The sequence below is a fragment of the Epinephelus moara genome, chromosome 12, assembly GCF_006386435.1.
Source record: "Epinephelus moara isolate mb chromosome 12, YSFRI_EMoa_1.0, whole genome shotgun sequence".
NCBI lineage: Eukaryota > Metazoa > Chordata > Actinopteri > Perciformes > Serranidae > Epinephelus > Epinephelus moara.
In genome coordinates this window covers 12,135,824-12,155,859 of record NC_065517.1, presented here as the reverse complement: position 1 = coordinate 12,155,859, position 20,036 = coordinate 12,135,824, and the positions used below count along the sequence as shown (strand labels likewise).

Below are 20,036 nucleotides of genomic sequence, written 5' to 3'. Positions count from 1 at the left end.
TGTGATGACGAGCATCGAGGGAGCAGAATAGCTCTAAACGGAGGGGGTAACATTTGCTTGTGGGAGAAAGCATCAATTTAAAGGGTAACTCTGCTCATTTTCAAAATTCATACATTCCAATGTTCAAATTCAGACCACAAATATTAGTAAAGATAGATAAGTCTCTCCCAGAGCTAGAGTGCTAAATCTCAAATTTGTGATGTCATAGGGTATAAAGTCCAGAGCTGCTTCACAGACAATGGATGATGAAGGATATTCCAGATGAAACTGAGAATACCCATGGGAATGTTCTGAGTATTTTGGTATATTTTCAGTTTCACAACTGGGAGCACTACAATAGAATAAAGCCCATTTGGGTATAAAAGAGAAAACAAACAATCTGTGGGTCCACAAAATCAGGCAAGTTTGAGACTTACTTCTTTGGTTTCTGGGTTTGAGAGTGTAGCTCATGTTCACAAAAACTGACTGAAATTTCCAAGGCCAGTGAAAATAACATACTGGAATTCTTAATTTGGGTAGTGTTCCCCTTCAAACAAAGCATACATCTGTCAAAGCGATCAAGGTTTATTGTGTCATTAATCGTTGATGAAATATCAATGCCACAGAGAAAAAGGCTGCTCTGCTGTATATTAATCTTTTGGTATTCCCTTGTCAGTTGTAGTAGCATCATGTACTGTATCTACTATTTAGGGCTATGGGCAAGATCACATATGCACAAAACTAGCATTGGTGAACATTCACCTTCCTTTCATGTCCATTCAATGCGAGCAAAGGGGTGAATAAAACATGCTGTCAGGGCAAAGCAAATTTGTGTCTCTGCATGGCATAGAGTTTAACTTTGATGAAGTTTTAAGGCAAAGTCGCAGACTTAATGAATAGCACAGAAATATGCGCAGAGGAGGCATTTATTCTTGACATGTTTAATCAGCTGATATTGTATGCTATTAGCCATGAAAAGTACAAACAGCCCCAAATGAGAGATGGAGGTTGACATGAAGCAAAGGGCCACAGGCTAGAATGGAACCCGTGGCTGCTGCAGCAAGGACACTGCCTTTGTATATGGAATGCCCGCTCTCCGTGCTAAGCTACTGAGCACTGAGACACATTTTAAATGGTGTGCTGACTCCACGGGCTTGGCGCACCTCAGTTGTACGTCTGTGTGGTAATGGTGCGGACCAAAGGAAAGTCTGCTGTTCAATCTGGTGTTAAAGTATTTTAGTGAGGAAAACAGGCAGCAACTTTATCAGAGGTTGAACAATGAAGTGCAAAAACACATGATGTCATACAGTGTTTGAGATGTCATAAAATAAACTTGCAGAATATTTATATATTCTAAAGAAAAATTTCAGAATATTTAAGATTTGCCCTTACTCTCGTCTACCTTTTAAACCAGTTAAAAATCATTTATAGAGGCGAAGCAGTCAGTTGATTAATCAATTTAAAAGTGTAGCACATCTTGCTGCCAATGTAAGTTCATCAGCACTACAGTAAACACTGGGACAACAGTCCGCTTACTAACGACGTTCTTTTTATCATGACTGCTCAGACATGCTTTAACATAAATACACGACCCTTAACCATGTGCCTCAAGCTGCCCAGCTTCTCTGGCGCACAAATTGTAGTTGCTCCAAAACTTCCAAGACAGTTCAGCAGACAGTACTCTCCGTCACACAGGAAATGTAAGCCGGCGTGGCTGTCTGTCTCTGGTGTGAGGGAGTCATCTGACATCCAGCACCCCACTGCATTTAGAGTCAGATTAGACAATGAGCACCAGCTGTGCTAATCAACTCACCTGGCACTGCTCTCATGAGTCATCCTGACACCTCTCTCTCCCACAGCTGAATGCCAACAGTGCTCACCTTCACAAAAGGGTCAACAGAAAATCAGTTGCCAACTATTTTTGCAGTATTCCATAAAAAAAAAAAAACACAAAAAAAAGTATAAATTTGCCAAAATGTGAAAATGTTTTTATGCCTCCTTTTCGGTGACAGCCATAGCTGGAGGCATCATGTTTTTGAGATGTCCATCCGTAAGTCCTGATCAGGATATCTCGGAAACACCTTGAAGGAATTATTTGGCACAAACGTCCACTCGGACTCAGGGATGAAATTATTAGATTTTGGTGGTCAAGCGTCAGAGGTCATTATGCAAAACACCTTTTTGGCCATAACTCAAGAAATTTTATGGTAATTGTGACAAAATTTCACACAAATGTATGTCTAATAAGATGTAATTATGAAGTGATGACATTTTATATCCAAAAGGTCAAAGGTCAGCTTCACTGTGACATGATTTTCTGCAAAAAAACTGGACATCATTTAATATCATAACAAAGAAGCAGAAGGCATTAACACATTAAAATTTTTCCCACATAAAGTCAGCGACAAACAGTCATTTTTAGAAATATAATGACCGAGACTGACAGAGTGACAGACAGACAGACAGAGTGACAGCCGCTCAAGCCAAGTCCCTGTCTGCATTTAGCCTGAACCCAGTTGCTCCAAAGCCTGCGATTGTTCTGCTGGCAGCTCGGCCGCAGCACACACCATCTGAATGCCAAGCCACTCGCCTCGATTTCAAACCCTCCCACGCTAATGTTTATTTCTCCTCTTTCATCTGAGGAGAGAGGAGCCGGGGCAGATGAATTAAAAGCTGCTTCTTGTCTTTGTCCGTCTCCGTGAGTGTCAGTTGACGCCGGCCTGCCTGTCAGTTACACTCTCTATAAACGGACATGTGTCTGACAGATCCCGGCGACACTTTATCCTTCTGCTTGCTGCATTTATTCACTTTTCTTCTCCCAGATTAAATGTTCTACATCTGTACATCAGCATCACAATCATTTCGTAATTTTGTGGAAAACAAACAAAAGCATCACTGGGAGGACTGTCAGCCTGCAGCAGCTTTTCTCTTGTGATAGAAGCCAAAATAAATTGTGAGTGCAGTTTATCACCTCTGGATGTTGGATGACTGATAGATGAACCTTCTGTGTGTTAGTGCCAACACACACACACACACAAAGAAAACATTGGGAAAGTGCCTTCTTAAATCCTCCACACTGCATTTTATGTCAAGATCCAGCAGGTTGGATGTGGAAGAAAATCTGCAGAAGTACTTTTCAGTGCCGGAGAGGTCGCTGTTCTTCCAGAGCAAACAGAGCTAAAGCTCACAGACTTTCTGCTGGTGGCAGATGGTGGAAGGAATGAAAAGCTGATGGGAAAAAATCACTTCCAACATGTTTACTCTCCCCATTAAAGCCAAAAAGAAAAACCTTTTGACTGAGAAAGCAAAAGATCGTCTTTGCACAAGGAGGCAGGCAGGCAGACTTTCTGGTGATGGCAGATGGTTGAAGGGATGAAGGGAAAAAAATGGTTTCCAACGTGTTCATCCCCTTCAGGGAGGAGGAGGACTGATGGGAAGCTGTACAATAAGACCATGAGTTTTATGGGAAATGAAGTCTTCATTCTCAGACACAACAGTTGTGTAATGGTGTTATTACTTGATGTATATTGATCGAAGCTATTAAATGGATCACTTTTCCAACTGCTGATAGAAAGAACATGTCATAAAATGAATATAAACGTATGTCTGTTGCAACAACTTTCTGAATAAGTTCAAAATTGAATATACTGTACATTTATACAACCTGTGAGGAATATTTAGCTGAAACAGCATAAAGGAGCATGATTCAGCAACTGCATGAGTAAAGTTTGTGTGAAAAAAAGTTGTGGGATAGATTTAGATAATTTGGTTCACTCAGTTGGCTGTAGCAAGAGTTAATGAGGTTAATGAGGTAAAAAAGGGTGAACTAGAGTGCCATCAATCATCTGCGGGTGTCTTTGAAATAATGTCTGCCTCAAACAGGTCATCCTCTTTAAACCACAGATTGGTCAGTGAAGATTCCCTCACTGCCCTTAATTATACTTAACTTTAAGCCTTAATAAAAATGTAGATGGGTAAAATCCATCCTCCGCACCTTTGTCATGAAGGGGGAAAGTAGCTATAGAGACCAAAACCATTTTTTAGTACCATGCTGTAAACATGTTTTTTCTGCTGTGAAGCTGGGCATTTTAACATGGGGGCCTATGGGAATTGACTCTTGGAGCCAACCTCAAGTGGCCATTCAAGGAACTGCAGGATTAAGCACTTGCGGGCTGGATTAATTTTTCAGCCCTGGAGGTTGTTGCTTGGTTTGATGTCATGATTGACAGCTGTGCGTGTCAGTCAGTGCACTCATGATGAATCGCCAAAAGGGACTGGGACGGATGGGTGTATAGGCGATAACTCGATACCATGGCTCCACTTCTGGATCTCTACTGCGCAGACGCTGGCTTCAAATGACCTCACCAGCGCAACATTGCAGCCCCCATATCCAGGATATTGTGGCTTAATTTTTGGGGAAGAAGTGAAGATGTGTTGTCCATCTTTCTTCGCAGTCTATGCTTGTAACTTTGGCCTGTACGATACATGATGTCAAAGTGGTATCAGCACTCTTTGCTGTTGTGATCACCGGTCAGAACACGTAGATAGGACTGTGGTGTTTTTTTCGTTGGTGTTTCTGTCGGCGGCTTTCTGCCCTGTCTTTCACCTCCTACTGTGTGGTGGCTATTCCAAAATTCATAATTTCCTGAGTGGGTTTCTCCCACATAAGAGCCACAAAACACATGTATTTAGAGCAGCAGGTGTTAAAACTTTCCCGAACTGGATTGTGCTGAGTTACAGCAAGGAGCAAGAGTTGACACAGTTGAATCCATACAGTCTTATCTTGTTTATATGAACATTTTCACAGGTTATTGCTTTGATTTGGTAAAAGAGGATAAAATGAGACCAGTAGGTGAACTGAAGAGAGGCGGCGGGTTGGATTCCCGCCAGCTGGCTGCATCACCTAAGCTCGTTATTTATTTGTCTGGGTTATGTAAGCAGGAGTGCAGACGGCTCTGTGTGTGGGGCTGAGAGAGGGTGAGAGACAGGCGGAGGAGGGGGCTGGGGGCATAAAGAGAGAGAGCGTGGGAGGAAGATTGGATTTAGAGAGGGAGAGAATTAAAATCGGATATTGGTCTTTTTGTGCCCTTTATTTGTGGATAATTTTCTGCTCAATATATTTTGGGTAACAGAAATCTAATTATGTGTCATAAAGCGAATTGAAACAGAAAGTAACCTGATTTCTCCAAGTAAACTGGTTTCTTTGCGGGCACGTAAACGCACCCATTGAGGGAGAATGAAGGTGAGGAAGAGGAGAGATTGAAGAAGATAAGAGTTGATTTAGAGAGAGAAAGAGTGTAACAGAGGGAGAGGTGTTAAAATTGGATGAAGAGATGCAAAGGAAGAGAGCAGAACACTGATCTCCTGTTTTGATCAAAATGTGTTGTACGTGTGTCTATTCCCTGAAGATTTTTTGACATCCGATAAAAACTAACTTTATATTGAAGTGTTTCACAGTGTTTATCATTGAATTTAATTATTCCACAAGTAATCAGCTAGTATATACTTAACATTTTGACCAAAAATACCCTTTCGCTTCCTAATAATACTTAATTTTCACAACATAAGACATTGTGCAACTGCAAAGACAGTACTTAGTTTACTCATAACATTTAGCACAAATGTACAGATCAGTATTTGCACAGAATCAATATTTGATCATTGAAGTGAAAATCACTACTATCCCCTTTTTTTCTCCATCAAAATTAGCATGTGTATGCATATATGTTTTTTTAAACTCAGAAACACCAGCTAAAAATAGGTGAGAAACTCATTTCCCATTGCCAGTAGACCAAAGCTGTGTGCACGGCTCTGTGTGATATGTCATGTTTGATGTCACGGACAGGCCAGAAAACAGGTTAGTAAACAGTAAAGCAGCATGGGTTGCGGCTGTTGCCTTTTTTTAAATGGTCTATATCGTACTTATTTCATGTCTCTTTCAAACTCAGTGCTGACAAAATTTTTAACAATGTTGAAACCCTGTTTGGGTGTAGATGGAAGTGGTGGCCGGTCATTGCATCTTTCCTGTTAAAGAGCTAAAATCCATCACTGCCTGATAATACCTGTGACTGCTGCAGAGTTGTTTGTCCCGGGTGTGAATGCTGACTCTAACCTTTCCCATAACGCACAAAAACCCAATGTTAATGGGTGTTTGTGTATTTTATGTGCAGTGGGAAAGGGACTTTAATGAGAATATCTGTCTTTTAACCTGGCCATAGACAGTAGAGAGAGTGGAGATGATGAAGGAAGTAATAGTAAATCAGTAACACAAATTCAAGTCTTCACACAGATCAAACCCCCTCAGTTTTTCCAACTGTTCTCATTCCCAGGTCATCAAATACTAATGCTTTGTTATGCCCCTTGGCAGTTAATACCGACACACAGGGCTGTCTTTAGCAGGCGCACAGTGGCCTCCTAGGTGTAGCACATGGTTAATGTTGTGAAATGGCTGCAGTTAGGTTAACGCAACAAAACTACTTAGATAGGTTTCGAAAAAAGGATAATGATTCTGGTTAAAAGAGGAATATTTGTTACAAAGTTAGGGATAGACGTAGCATAATGTGAATTACAAAGGTAAATAGACTTCTCTAGTCTTCTGACCACTCAAAGCACTCTAACACTACTTGTCACATTCACACACTGGTGGCTGAAGCTGCCAAACAAGGTGCCACCTGCTACTCATTAAGTCACCCTTACACACCGATGGAACAGCTATCGGAAACAATTCCGGGTTAAGTGTCTTGTCTGAGGATACTTCAACATGTGGGCTGGAGGAGCTGGGGATAGAACCACTTCTTCCAGGTAGTGCACAAACCTGCTTTACCTCTGAGCCACAACCACCTCTTTTTTCTCATACATATGTAACTGATGTAACATAAGTTATGTACTTACAAGTAATTCATCGCTTAGTTGTGATCACATGGGGCACTAAATGAAAGTCCGGTGTTTGTTTGACCCACCCGTTCATCCAGAGCAACTACGCAGATTTTGGTGTAATTGCAGAGTAAGTCCTTTTGTGCAGCAAAAAAAAAAAAACCTTGATAGATCCTGGATGGTATTACTTCTTGTACTTCTTTTGTTTTAAACATTTTAAATTAGTTGACACACACTGGTTGGATAACAAAAGGACACTGTGTCATGGCACTGTCAAACAGTAGAAATCTGCTCAGTATCTCCTGTTCATATTGGACAATTCTGCAGCATGCGAATTTCTTCCAGTGCTAACGTTAAGTGCCAATTGAGGAAGGAAGTAGTGTATCCATTATTTAGCAAAGTGGAAATTATGGGTGTGGAGATCTGGCTGGCTTATAGCTCATGACCAGACTTTGTGTCCTGTCACAATCTAACACTTAATGTTGGAATTTCACCATTCGATAGTTTTGTTATAACAAGGTTCACCCACTGCTGGTCTGCCACACTCACACGCTGTCTCACACATATAAATGTGCACTCATTATTCAGAAGCTCTCTAAATGACTGGAAGTGCCTCATTCCTTATTCAAGCAGTCATGTCAGGTCATCATGACGAAGGCTAAAAGAATATATTTGCAAGATAACACACTTCAGACTAATTCAAACAAATATCTCACTAAATGCATAATGAAGTTGTTGAAACTCTTAAACCTGAGTCGCCTAATTACAAGTTAACAAACTGAGCCACCAGCGCTGTCAGGAACCTGATGAACCTGATGCTTTTAAGGCTGAATGAAACTCAGTTAATCTGATTTATCTGAGAAGAAGTCAGAGAGGACACTTCACTCTAGTTAACAAGATCATTTATTTTCCTTCTGTGGCAGCCAAACACATAAAAGGTTACACAGTTTGTATTCAGCCAGTTACTAACAGAGTACTTAGGTCATGGCAGCAACCTTGAAGAAAAATTTGATGGTGGCTAACAGCCAACACTAGTGGAGAATCTGCGGGGAGACACATTACAATTGTTGGTCTCATTATAAATGATTTTGGTGTCACAAGTCACAACTGATCTGGCTGACTCAACTCAGTCTAGACTGGTATCTCAACTACTTAAATGATACGTCTGGTATGAGCTATGTGCACCAATTGATGTGCATTAAAGCCGCAGTTGGTAACTTTTCTAAAAAGACATTTTTGTCATATTTGCTTAAACTGTCACTATATCATGACAGTGATACGTGAGACAGATAATCTGAAAAAAAAAAAAAAAAAAATGTCAATCATGGCTCGTGGACTGCAGTCAAACTGTCAAACTGGGCAGCACTTGTCAAATAGGAATCAAGATTCTGTTACTGCATTGCCTATTTTCTCACCTCAAATGTATTCAGAAACAAATTTTAGTGTACTGTTAAGCAGCGAAATGAGCGTAGGCTGGTGAGCGATGCTTTGTTTTGGCTGGACTGTTTTCAACATGGTGGTCAGGTCATAAACTTCTCAATTTACAGCTAAACAGTACACTAAAATATGTTTCTGAAAATAATAGAGGCAAGAAATGCAGTAACACAATCTTGATTGATATTTGACCAGTGCTGCCCAGTTTAGCAGTTTGACTGCAGCTCACATGATTGACAGCTACTTTAGAGACTCTTCAGCTCTGACCTGTAGTTTCTGCTCAGCTGTGGTGGATTTCTTGCAAATACCATTACAAACACTATGAGGTGACAGAGGAATATTTTTTTTAATTTTTTTTATACAGATTATCCAGCTCTAATACCATGGTCCGAGTGAATACTCTGATTGGCTGCACAGTTTCCATTGAAAGGTGATAATGGAAACCTGCTGAGAGGTTCCGGTGACACTGTCTGTTCACCATTTAAATGAATGCTCTGGCCACATAATGGTATGAGCTTGTAACCATAGCAACAGGGACGCAGTCAAAGCCTTCGTTTTACAACACTGAGTGCAGTGCTTCAGTGCCACATGCTCTAAACTCAACAGGATGGAGACTGTAACACACAGGCTGCAAGAAGTACACCGACCCTCTGAACTTATTGATCCTATGTATCACATCAGCGATCATCTCACATCGCATTTGCTGTTCAACTTACTACTCAAGGCTGCGGCTGACAGTTATGTATTGTTTGTTGGTGAAAATCTTGGTATTGATTTGGGGACAGTGACATGGCTGGAAAGCTAGCTTGTCTTGTTGTCAAACATTCTGTCAAATTATATTTACTGTTTGTCAAGTGCATGCAATGTTATTGACTTTGAATCTTGCTGGCATAATGTTGGCTTTCTGGCCAATAGCTGAGCCAAAGGGTTCGAAGAACCTTATGGGGTGGTAATGATTGTTCCAGGTATTAGGTAAACTCTCAGGTTTTACCAAAAGAACCAAGCTATGACTTATGAAAAACATTGAATTTTGATTGCAAAATGCATGACAATATATATAAATGGTCTGCAATTGTTTTTCTTTGGCAAATGATAATGGCATAAGAGTCATATGTCTAGTCTTTAGTCTTTTACAGTAATTTATGGGCTTATTTGGTAAGAGAGAGAATAAAAAGTGCAGAAAAGGGCAATAGAGTTACTAAAAACTGAGAGAAAGATGGCTTGAGATGGCAGGAGGAAGATCAAAAAGGGAGTGAAAGGAGAAAGTGAGGATGGACCAAACATCAGATAAACAGATGGGAAAAGAGTGAGGGGAGAGAGATTAACAGGCAGGGTTGAGCAGGGAACATGTAACGTGAGCGTAATTTAAACAGAGCGGGGGGGCGGGAGGGAAGAATGAGTGGGAGGGCAAAGAGAAAATGGGAGATGCCAATCACGGCGACCCCGGCGGGTAAGGTCAGCAGTTAACAGCTTGTGAGAGTTGAGGTGGGATTACTCCGTCAACCCCGCAGCCAGACGTGCCATTAAACAAACCTGCAGTTACTTCTGTTGGCTCACCACATCTATCTCCCTCCCCAGTACTTCTCAAACTTTATTTAATTCAGATGTTTGGATCTTTTTCTGCCTCAAAGCTCTTTCTTGTACCATTTCTCAATGTCAGTCACTCGCCCAAGCCTGGAGGTCCACCCCTGACCCCACAATGAGGTTGCAAGATAAATGTGAGGGATTGGAGGGTAATCAACAGTATAGAAAGTAAAAATAAATAAAGAAAATCATGTTTTCTACTACACAAAATTGTGTTTATTTACCACCTCAGATCTTTAGATTAAAATGGATGACAAGGGGAAAAAAACAGTCTTTGGTTGAAGGGGTCACAGTTTTACCACATTCTTTCTTCAGCCTCAGTGAAGAGGAGCAACATGTTGGAAGTGAGTTTTTTCTATTGGCCTTTCAGTTCATCTGTGATTGAAACTCTGATAGCTTCATCTAGTCTTGCCAAGTTATGTCTGTTTGTTTTGTACTTTAAACCTGAACCAGAGGCACATAATGTTCAAATACAGTTTTACTCTAATATGCACTGGCGCCTACCCCTATAGGCAAGTAAGGCAAATGCCCCTCCACTTTTCAAGGTGGGGGGGCAAAACTCATATTTTGCCCCCCCACTTTTTTCAATTCTTTTTAAGTCAAAACGTTGTTGCATAATATTTAATTGAACATTTTCAATATAAAATGTAATTAAAATTTAAATAAATTAATCTTATTTACATTTAAATAATCGTATTTGAATTATTCTGCACCCCATTTTCAATCCAAGTGGCATATTCCAGGCAGTACGGAGCAAGTGCACCATGGTTGCCATGTCCGCTTATTAGAAGGAGTTTGGATTGTTTGTATTTCTGTAAATTTGCTCTCAAATACTGGTAGTTAGCTTGCCTGTTTTAGTTGTGGATGCATTTCACGTTTTCGCCATTGTAGTTTAAGACACATTAATGATAAAAACGGGAAAGATGTGGAGAAGCAGCTTGTCTGATTGCGTGTTTCACTCCGGACATCTGGCGATGCTCTCTGCACGGCATACTGCAGCAGAAGCTGTACAGTCTGGTACAGTGTGCCACAGACTGTAGGGTAGGCCTGCCTACATGAAAAACCAACCATGAAACGCCAGCTAACTATCCATAACTTATGGAACAATAAGATAAGGAAAAAAACATGTGAGGTGACCAGACATCCCACATTGCGTGGGACTGCACAGCATTTCTGTCTCTTTTCACACGTCACCAAATTGAGACCATGTCCCGCATGATTGGTTGTCACCCGCGCTTGCATTCACCCTCAATGAGAAGAAGCTGCATGCAGCTGCATGCAGCGCCGGCCGCCATGTAGGTGCTGTCTGTTTATTGTCATAGTAACACCGCATGTGCTTTTAAGCCCTGTAGGGCTCGCCCTTTAACTATTTCAACCTCCTTGATCGCAACAGGTGACACTCGTTAGCGAGTGTCCATAGGCTCGTTGGAAATGAACTGCGCCTCGCCTGGAAAGTAGACGAGAGCAGGCGGCCGCAGCGGGGGCCGGTGACAATAAGCTGCGGTGAAGTCGGACAGTTTCCCGACAGTTTCCAGCAGCCTTCAGTCCATAGGCCTACAGGGAGTCACAGACACACTAACATCCTGTCTGGAATGATGTCAGTTCATTAAAAAAGTGATCAGACCCATATATCAGTTTGTTTTCAGTCTCCAGTTGTTTTTTAATTATGAAAGATTTATTTATTAAAATGCTTTACAGGTGATCTGTAGTTTATGTTCATGGTTTATCCTCCATTTGATATGAAATTCTCCTGTAAATCAGCATCATATCAGTTTGACCTGTCCTCTCAACTACACAGGCTAAATAAACTGTGTTTGACTGTAAGGTTCATATTTTATACAAGACAACAGCTTTCATTAAGGCTCAGTCAGATACAGTCAGAGCTTCACATCTGTAGGCTACAGATGTTATTATAGGAATCCTCACATCCCACTGACCACAAGTCTCTGTGTTGCTAAATACTTCAATAAACAAAACAGTCCAGTGTTAATATACAGTAGACTACGTATAGTTTATGATGAATGTATTTAGTCTCTGATGACTAAACTTCATGCTGGGGCGGGTGTCCCACATTGTCCCTCACAAACCTACTCCTTGTCCCACTTTTGGTTTATTGGGACCTAGACCTGGAATATGTTTTGTTTCTGGTTTTTCGCACATCCTTACTCAGGTCATATTTTGCCCCCCCACTTTTACACAAAGTTAGGTGCCCATGCTAATATGTGTCATGTTAGACCAGTATAAGAATCAGGTTTAATGTACGGTAGGTTCCGGGACTTTTCCTCAGTACTTTGGTGCACAACAATATAACAAGAAAAACTTTAAATAAAAAGCAAAACTAACTCCACTTAGCTTGCTAACAGTGTGGATACTTCCAAGAAAAACAAGACTTGGTTCTTTAAAAAAAAAAAGAATTTTGACCACTGTAAAACTTGAATGAAATCACAAACAAAAAGAAATCAGAATCAAGCTGACACAAATTAAATCCATGTTAGACCTCAACTTTCACTGTCAAAAAATGCTGACCGCTAATCAATTCACCGTAAAAAACAACAACAAAATAACTACTTTTGATGTTAAATAGAAATTACTAGACAAATGATTCTTTATGTTTGTGAAGTCATCCATCATCATGTGAGCTGAACAGTCTTGTATTATGTGACTGGCTGTATTGACATTTAAACTGAGTGATCACAGGTAAGGTCACAGGTGACAGAAAGTTTCTTTTTAACATAACTGCCACTCAGCCCTGGCCAAGTCTACACCTTTAAAATGCGATGTTTTCCCCCATATCAGAAAAATTCACTGAGTCATTCTCAGATTTTCTCCACAGGAGAGTGTTTTCAATAAATTCAATTTATTAGTGTCACAAATGCCAGCTTATACACAGTTTGCTTGATGTATTCTATCAGATTTCAACCAGTAGATGAGCTGTAAATTTCCATTAATGAGTTGTGGCTTTAGTGCTGTGCGACGCAGCACAGCAGAACAGAATCAGAATAATTTATAACAAACCTCTTCATCCCTCAGTTATATTTCAGAGCATTCCTCTGATGGCTGAAAAGTCCATTTTAAAATCCATTTTTTCCCATGTGGTGTGTTTGAGTATGGAGCCAGAGAGCAGCTGCGGACCAGCAGGCGTCTTCAGAGAGCACAATTTCTACACAAGGCGACAGCAGTAATTACACTGAGAGAGAGAGAAACATTCACGGTGCAGAGGCTCATAGGGAATACATATTAGGCTACTTGTACGATTAGTGTTCTGACATTATGCTGCCCTGGCATTTAGACCTCTTGGTTTTTAAATGAGAGAGCCTCACCGCAGTATTAAAACCTCTGGCGGCGGCGCTTCAGCTCAGAGAACCCTGCGGCATGAATTAAACATGGCGGGTAGTGGAGAGAAGGCAGGGGTGAAGGTGAGGAGCTGTGGGAGTGTTGATGGGTCATAAGTCAGGTTGTAAGGTCTGCTCCGTGGTCGTAACTTTGTCTAGCTGCTCAAACATTTTTCAATTTTCCTGACATTCACAGAGCACATTTGTGTGATGCTTACATTTTAACATGCCCTTTGACCATAAGTACGTTCAATTAAAGTGACTACATTTATAAAGTATGTCTTGAAAAAAGAGTTTTGATGGAATAACTCAACTTGAAGTTTCAGTAACTAACTTTTAGAAAAAACACCCTTTTGTCATATTTGCTGAAACTGTCTCCACACCCTGATGGTAGTTCAATGAAACAGATAATCTATGACAAAAAATCATTTTTCTCTGGCTCCTCCTAGTGCTGCTATAAATCCAATGTATTATTGTAATTATTAATTGCTTCGTCAATTTAGCGTGAAACACACTTCATTCAAACTCAAAAGAAAAATTAAACTCACCAAAACTGTCTCAGTTAGACTAATAAGTCAACTTCTTAATTGGACCTTAAGTACAACAGTCACTCTGGAATGGTCGAAATAAACCCTTAATTCACAGAGGTTAGATGTGAAAATATGCTGTTTTCCCCCGTGGTCTCTCTCTCCGTTGTTGTGGCTGTTAGCAGTCCTTTAATGTTATCCCCACCCTCCACCAGAGACTGACCTCTGGTGGAGGGTGCTATGTACTACATATAAGGAATTCAATAGAGCAGCAGACTTGCTGCAAACTTTGTGCACACACTGGGCAGCCACCCCTCCCCTGCGCATACTCTCACTAGGGCAAGCTAAATATCTGAAATTGGTTGTTTTCATTCAGGTGCAGTAGATTCCTACAAATGTCATTAGGAGCACAAGAAGGAACTAAAGGAATTTGATGTTTTCACAGATTATCTGTCTCATGCACTACTGTCAGTATAGTATAATAGTGGCAGTTTCAGCAAATAAAACCAAAAGTTATTTTTATAAAAGTTACCCACTGAACTTTAAGGTACAGTAACTTACATTCTTCAGAGCTTTCAGTTGTGTTGTCACGGCCTTCATAAGCAGATGGAGTGTTGACATGCAGTTAAAAGCTACAGAAAGAGCTAAAAGGAAACTTTGAGTTTTTTTTTTTTTTAAACTATTATTTCCAAGGTCAAGAATAAACTTTCACACGTTATAAAATGTGTGTAAAATGCATAGACAGCAGTGATAAAAGAACTTGAAGGAGCATCTTGCAGATTGAATATCTTAGATAATTTATACCTAATGTTTCGTGGAAATGATCATTTTTAAAAGTTAATGTCTGGTTTAATGTCTTTTACGAGGCATTTTGAGCAATGTCCTTAAAAAAGCAGCACCTAGTTTAGAACAGGGGCAGTATGATAGAGTTCAGGAGGGACAGCCAGGATTGTGTGAGGATGATGAGTTAATAAAAGAAAATTTAAAAAGAAATGGATGCCCCAAAGTTACAGTATATAGAAGATTAAAAGTACAGGTCCAACAGAGCAGACCATAGGGAACAAAAAGTGAAGGCCACGCAATAAGACATGAATATTTAATTTGTCTCAAAAACATAGGTGACAAATTTTAATATATGATTTCTTTATTTATTCATTTCATTTATATATGATTTTATTTATTTATTTATTATTTTATTTTTTAAATGTATTTATTTTGTCCACGTGGTTTATCAGCTTGTTCGAATGTGTATGCAAAGACAAATAAGATGTTATTAAAAAGAACATGGGACACAAATGTAAGAACAACAACCAAAAAAAAAAAAATAGCAAGAAAAGACTGAGAGTGCGATGATTTCCTGTTTATTTATTCACATAGTGATTTATTAGATGGAGCTTTGAAATGTCTTTAATCACATGGCTGTAAGTATGTGACAGGTAAACGCTGCATGAATATAAATGGGGGACATACAGTATATGTACAGCACACAGTGATTCTGATGGGAAGGCACACAGTGTGCAGGTGTAGAAGTGAATTACAGATTGCAGCTTTAGGGGGTCTGCCCTTCGCGCAGCAGGTCGTCCTATCACAGCATAATGTGTTAGAAAAATACCACGAGGCACCTGCAGGGATCAGGCGTCTGTATTCCCCGTGATGTTGCATGTGGTTTAAAAAGGTATGTGCAGAGGAGATAATTTGTCACCGAGAGAGTGAGAGAGAAGGAGGGAGAGAGGAGGGAAGGGAGGTGGATTTTGGAAGTCGTTATTCGGAGCTTTGAGAGTTCCACTCGTGCAGAGCTATTTCCTGATGTGTCCTTGAGTGCACTGCAGTCTGCAGCTGAAGTAAAGTCCAGAGGTAAAGTCCAGAGCAGAAACTTGAGCCTCACAGCAGATTAATGCGGTACATTTTATCTGGCCCCTCCAATCGGGTCACTCCTTTTGTCTGCCGCTATTGAACCGTGCACTCACACACACTCAGAAGCAATTACAATACCTTCACAGAGCTCGCTGCCGGTTATGGTTTTCTACCGCCTCACACCCAATCTCTCTTTCTTCAGCTGTCAATAATATAATTATCTGCTTGGAAAGTCAGACAAGTCCTGCTCGTTTCAACTGGATTTTGGTGAATAAGAACACTCAGTTTATCCCCAGGGACAGGTTTATGTTTACACTTATTTTTTCAGGCAATTAGATCAAAGTGTTAAACAGCAAAAAAAGACACAACTTCTTAAGTAAAGAATTAACTTAAATTAAAGGGACAGCTCACCCACAAGCCGAGTGCCATCTAGTTCCGTTATGTTGGAGAGAAGGCAGACATCCTCACGGCCAATATCTCCACCACTTGGCAACTCAGACCAAAACAATTTAGATCAATAAATAGCTCCACAGATAAAGAGAAAAAATATGTTTGTTCGATTTTGATGTGAACTGCGCCTTTAAGGAGTTTCAGTGGCTTTTTTATGACCTTGTGATTGACAGGGCTGATATCAAGATAATGACCCTTTACTTTCTATCTTGTCTCCAGAGTGCCACTCAAAGTGGAGCAGGCTAACAACGCTCGGGACGCCCTGGCAAAGGCCGTGTACAGCCGCCTGTTTGACCATGTGGTGACCAGGGTCAACCAGTGCTTCCCCTTCGACTCCTCCGCTAACTTCATCGGTGTCCTGGACATCGCTGGCTTTGGTTGGTATCCCTCAAAAACCTCTTACTGCTTTTGCAACGACACCTGAAAAGTAAAGGTTAGAGATGTCCCGAGCTGATCATGGCATATTTTAATGGACCAGCTAAGATAACAGCTGCTTCATGTTTATTCAGGTAAATACAAGTATCAAACTCGGTATTCACGTTATCAGGACATCTTTAGTAAAGTTACTTACCCACTTCCTTTTTTTTTCTAAAACATGTCGCTGTTGAATCTGCTTTCAACAACCATAACAGTCTCAAAACTGCTCTATTAAAAGAAAAAGTTTCATACACAGATGCTCTTAAAAATGAGTTGCTCAGTGTTTTATAAAACTGTCACAGAAACATGAAATTTTAAAGACTTTTTTCCCCCCAACTTCATGTTTGATTTGTGACAGTTGCATACGTGTGATTTTCAGTGTTTTTTCGTAAGGAGTTTTGGCAGATAAAATACTCATAGTGTGTATAATATTTGACTTGTCTGTCTAAGAATAGAAAGAATAGGAAATTCTGGTAAAAGATCGCAGTGATCAAGTAGAAAAGATGTTTTTCTCAAAGCCGTTATTGTAAAGACATTTGTCCTTACACACATCTTACTGAGATCAAAAGAGCGTCTGTACTGTGCATGATTTCTTAAAATAGTGTAACTTGTCAGATTTGCTTTGCCTGTGACGCAGCACCTTCAACTGACTCTCCGCTGCTGTTCTTGCTCCGCAGAGTACTTTGAACACAACAGCTTCGAGCAGTTCTGCATCAACTACTGTAACGAGAAACTGCAGCAGTTCTTCAATGAGCGCATACTGAAAGAGGTGAGAGCTCTCATTCACCTCGTTTCCATCCTCAGATCCATCAGCCAGCACTTACAAACACCGGCAAATCAAAGCAAACATCTTGGAGTGACTCAGGACTTTGATTCATGCTACCATATAAGTGCTTTTCTTATTGTTAGCACTTACTTTCTAAAAGTAGGTGTCATTTTTTTCAAATTATAGGTTTCTCATTCCTGAATAAAAGTGTAGACTTTCCAAAGCTCAGACACCTAAAACCATAAAACCTAAACTTTGATCACTTTTAAAGGAGAGAGGTTTATTCCAAAACATGTTTTTTTCTTCCCTTTTTGAAAGTGTGTGTTAGGTTGATTACTGTTGATTTAAAAAAAACAAAAAAAAAACTTTGATGATTATATCCTGTAACTGTTGCTCTTAAAAGTACATCTCTATATACAGACTCTACAGACTCTACATTCTGTATATAGAGATGTACTCATATGTAGGCAAACCCCGGAGATTTTGCCTCCGGAAGAAGAGCAGAAGAGCCCTGGTTTCCGGTTGTAGGCTGTTTGTAGTCCGCGTGATACTGACCAATCACGTTTGAGCTGGCTGCAGTTGTTGCCAGGTTAAACGCTCCGTGCGATGAACTAACGAGACGGAACATAATTGGCGTCACTGCAAACTCTGAATCCATCGCAATGGTTCAGCATATTTACTTATATATAAACGGAAGTCGGAAACGGAAATTCGCCTCCTCCGCCCAAATCAAACCGCCCCCAGAGGCTGTATTGCCGTCTGCCGGAAGTCAGACGCCGAATACAGCCAGTGGGTTCCGAGAATGCATTTTAGATAACCAACAACTGCTGAAACATGATGTAGAAAGTTTGGTGTTGCTTTCAGTAAACTTAGTGTCTGATATTCAGATGAAACTCTCCATTTTCAGCAGCCAAGCAACCATTAGCAGCGTGAAATCTGATGCTGTCCAAGTCCACAATGTTCCGAAACACCACATTTTATTCTGGGAAAATAATGATGCTCGATATATAATTTTTTTTGTAACTCAGGGTCTTCACGTAATGAACTCGAAGGCACTAGAATGCTTAAACCTCCACCAGCGCTAAGAAGGCGTCGACCTTGGAAAGCCACAGCCTCTGTAATGGTTTTACTTTTGTTTGGTGTGGTGTGTTTCGACAAAATAAATTGTTAAAGAAATGCTGCTCCACTGATGACAGAGATCTGAAATGTCACTGTTGTGTAATTGTAGTTTCATTGCAATACGAAAAGTTTTGGATCAATAACAAAATATAATCAGCTCATCATTAAAGCCATATCTGTTTTAACTTTGTTTGAACTTCTTAAAAATGAAGCATCATTAAAAGTTCAATGATATTTTGTTTGACTTTCATTTTGATCATCTTGTAACAATTGTGGCCTTTTGTCCCAAATGTTAGATGTCTCTTTTGACCTTAAATTCCTCATTTACATTCTTGAAGATGTTGACACCCAAAAATCTGTGAGCATCATCCAACATGAAAGCCACAACCTTAAGATGCTCATTCTGCCTCAAAGTGTAATGGCAGAAAGCCTGGTGGTCTAAGTGCCATTTGTTAGAGAGCTAGAATGCCCTCCAGGCGGAACCACAGAGTCATCGTTCTCCTCATTAGACGAATGCCATACACGCTGAGAATATCATTATGGATTCTCATTAGAAATCTCTCGTTTGCATTCCAGGAGCAAGAGCTGTACCAGAGGGAGGGGCTCGGAGTCAACGAGGTTCACTATGTCGACAATCAGGACTGCATAGGTATGAAGACGCCACTCATCATTCGGCAGTCATGGTTGTGCATTCAGAGCAGCTCCAGTTGCTCGTCCTCCATATTCAGTGGTTATTCTTGGCAAAGGTGTTGAATGTTTATTTATATTTTTGCATAACTTATTTTTGCCCATGCGTAACACGTAATGTAACAAGACATAACAAGACCCACAGGAAGAGAACACAGAACGCTGGGGATACTCATCTTTAACTGAGCAGTCAATGTATTTCATATATTTTAGGAAACACTGATATTGTCAAATATTCGGAGGGTGCTTGAATGTCTAGAAGCATTCAAAATATATCAGAACGGTGAATTAATCAGGTGCAGTTAATGAAAAGTATCTACTCTAAGTTGATCGATAATGTACTTATACAGTTGACATGAGATATTTCTTCTTGGTTTGATTCTGAATTTAGCTCCTGCAGTGCATCATGGATTATAAAACCTTTCTGCCTGCAGAATGTGTGCTGACATGTAGATGAAAACAGCAGGAACCTTTAGTTCTTAACTTGTGACCTGACTTGGACCTTTCTATCTTGACATGGGACTTGTAGGTTGTAAGTTGGGACTTGTTTGCCCTGACTCTGCTGGACTTGACGTTAGACTTCCCTGTATTGTTTGAGTCTTGTAGTTTGTATGGGGTAAGTTTGGTATTTTCCAACCTGGACCCTATTTTCCCATTTTTTTGCATCTAAGTGACAAATGGGAACAACAATTTTTGAAATTGGTCCAGTATTGGACTAGTGCTGCAGCCGTCACCAGTGAAACAGGCTGCAATGTAACCACACAGGACATGTTCACACCATCAATTTCCATCTGCCCAAAGTACTTGTTTTTGCCACTGACTGGCTCAGATTGTTGTTTTAAGTGTCTGAAAACATTATGGCTAGGACCCCTACAGAGATAGACCTTTTTGTTAAAAAGGGTTTACCAAAAACAGCCCCGAAATTGCTACCGCCAATTCCACCAGACTATTTTAATAAATAGTAATGTTACTTGTACAGAGCTAGCATATTTTCACATTTAACTGGGTGAATTA

The 20,036-nt window shown here is 40.3% G+C and overlaps 1 protein-coding gene across 9 annotated transcripts in view; it reads left to right on the top strand.

Annotated features, from left to right (window-relative positions):
* Positions 1-20,036, top strand: part of myo6a (myosin VIa) — a 188,721-nt gene that overhangs the window by 82,104 nt on the left and 86,581 nt on the right. For all 9 annotated transcript variants that reach the window (XM_050057691.1, XM_050057695.1, XM_050057694.1 and 6 more), the window contains 3 exons: positions 16,253-16,410; positions 17,128-17,219; positions 18,912-18,984. In XM_050057691.1, the coding sequence (XP_049913648.1) occupies positions 16,253-16,410; positions 17,128-17,219; positions 18,912-18,984 (323 nt within the window). The remainder of the gene's footprint in view (positions 1-16,252; positions 16,411-17,127; positions 17,220-18,911; positions 18,985-20,036) is intronic.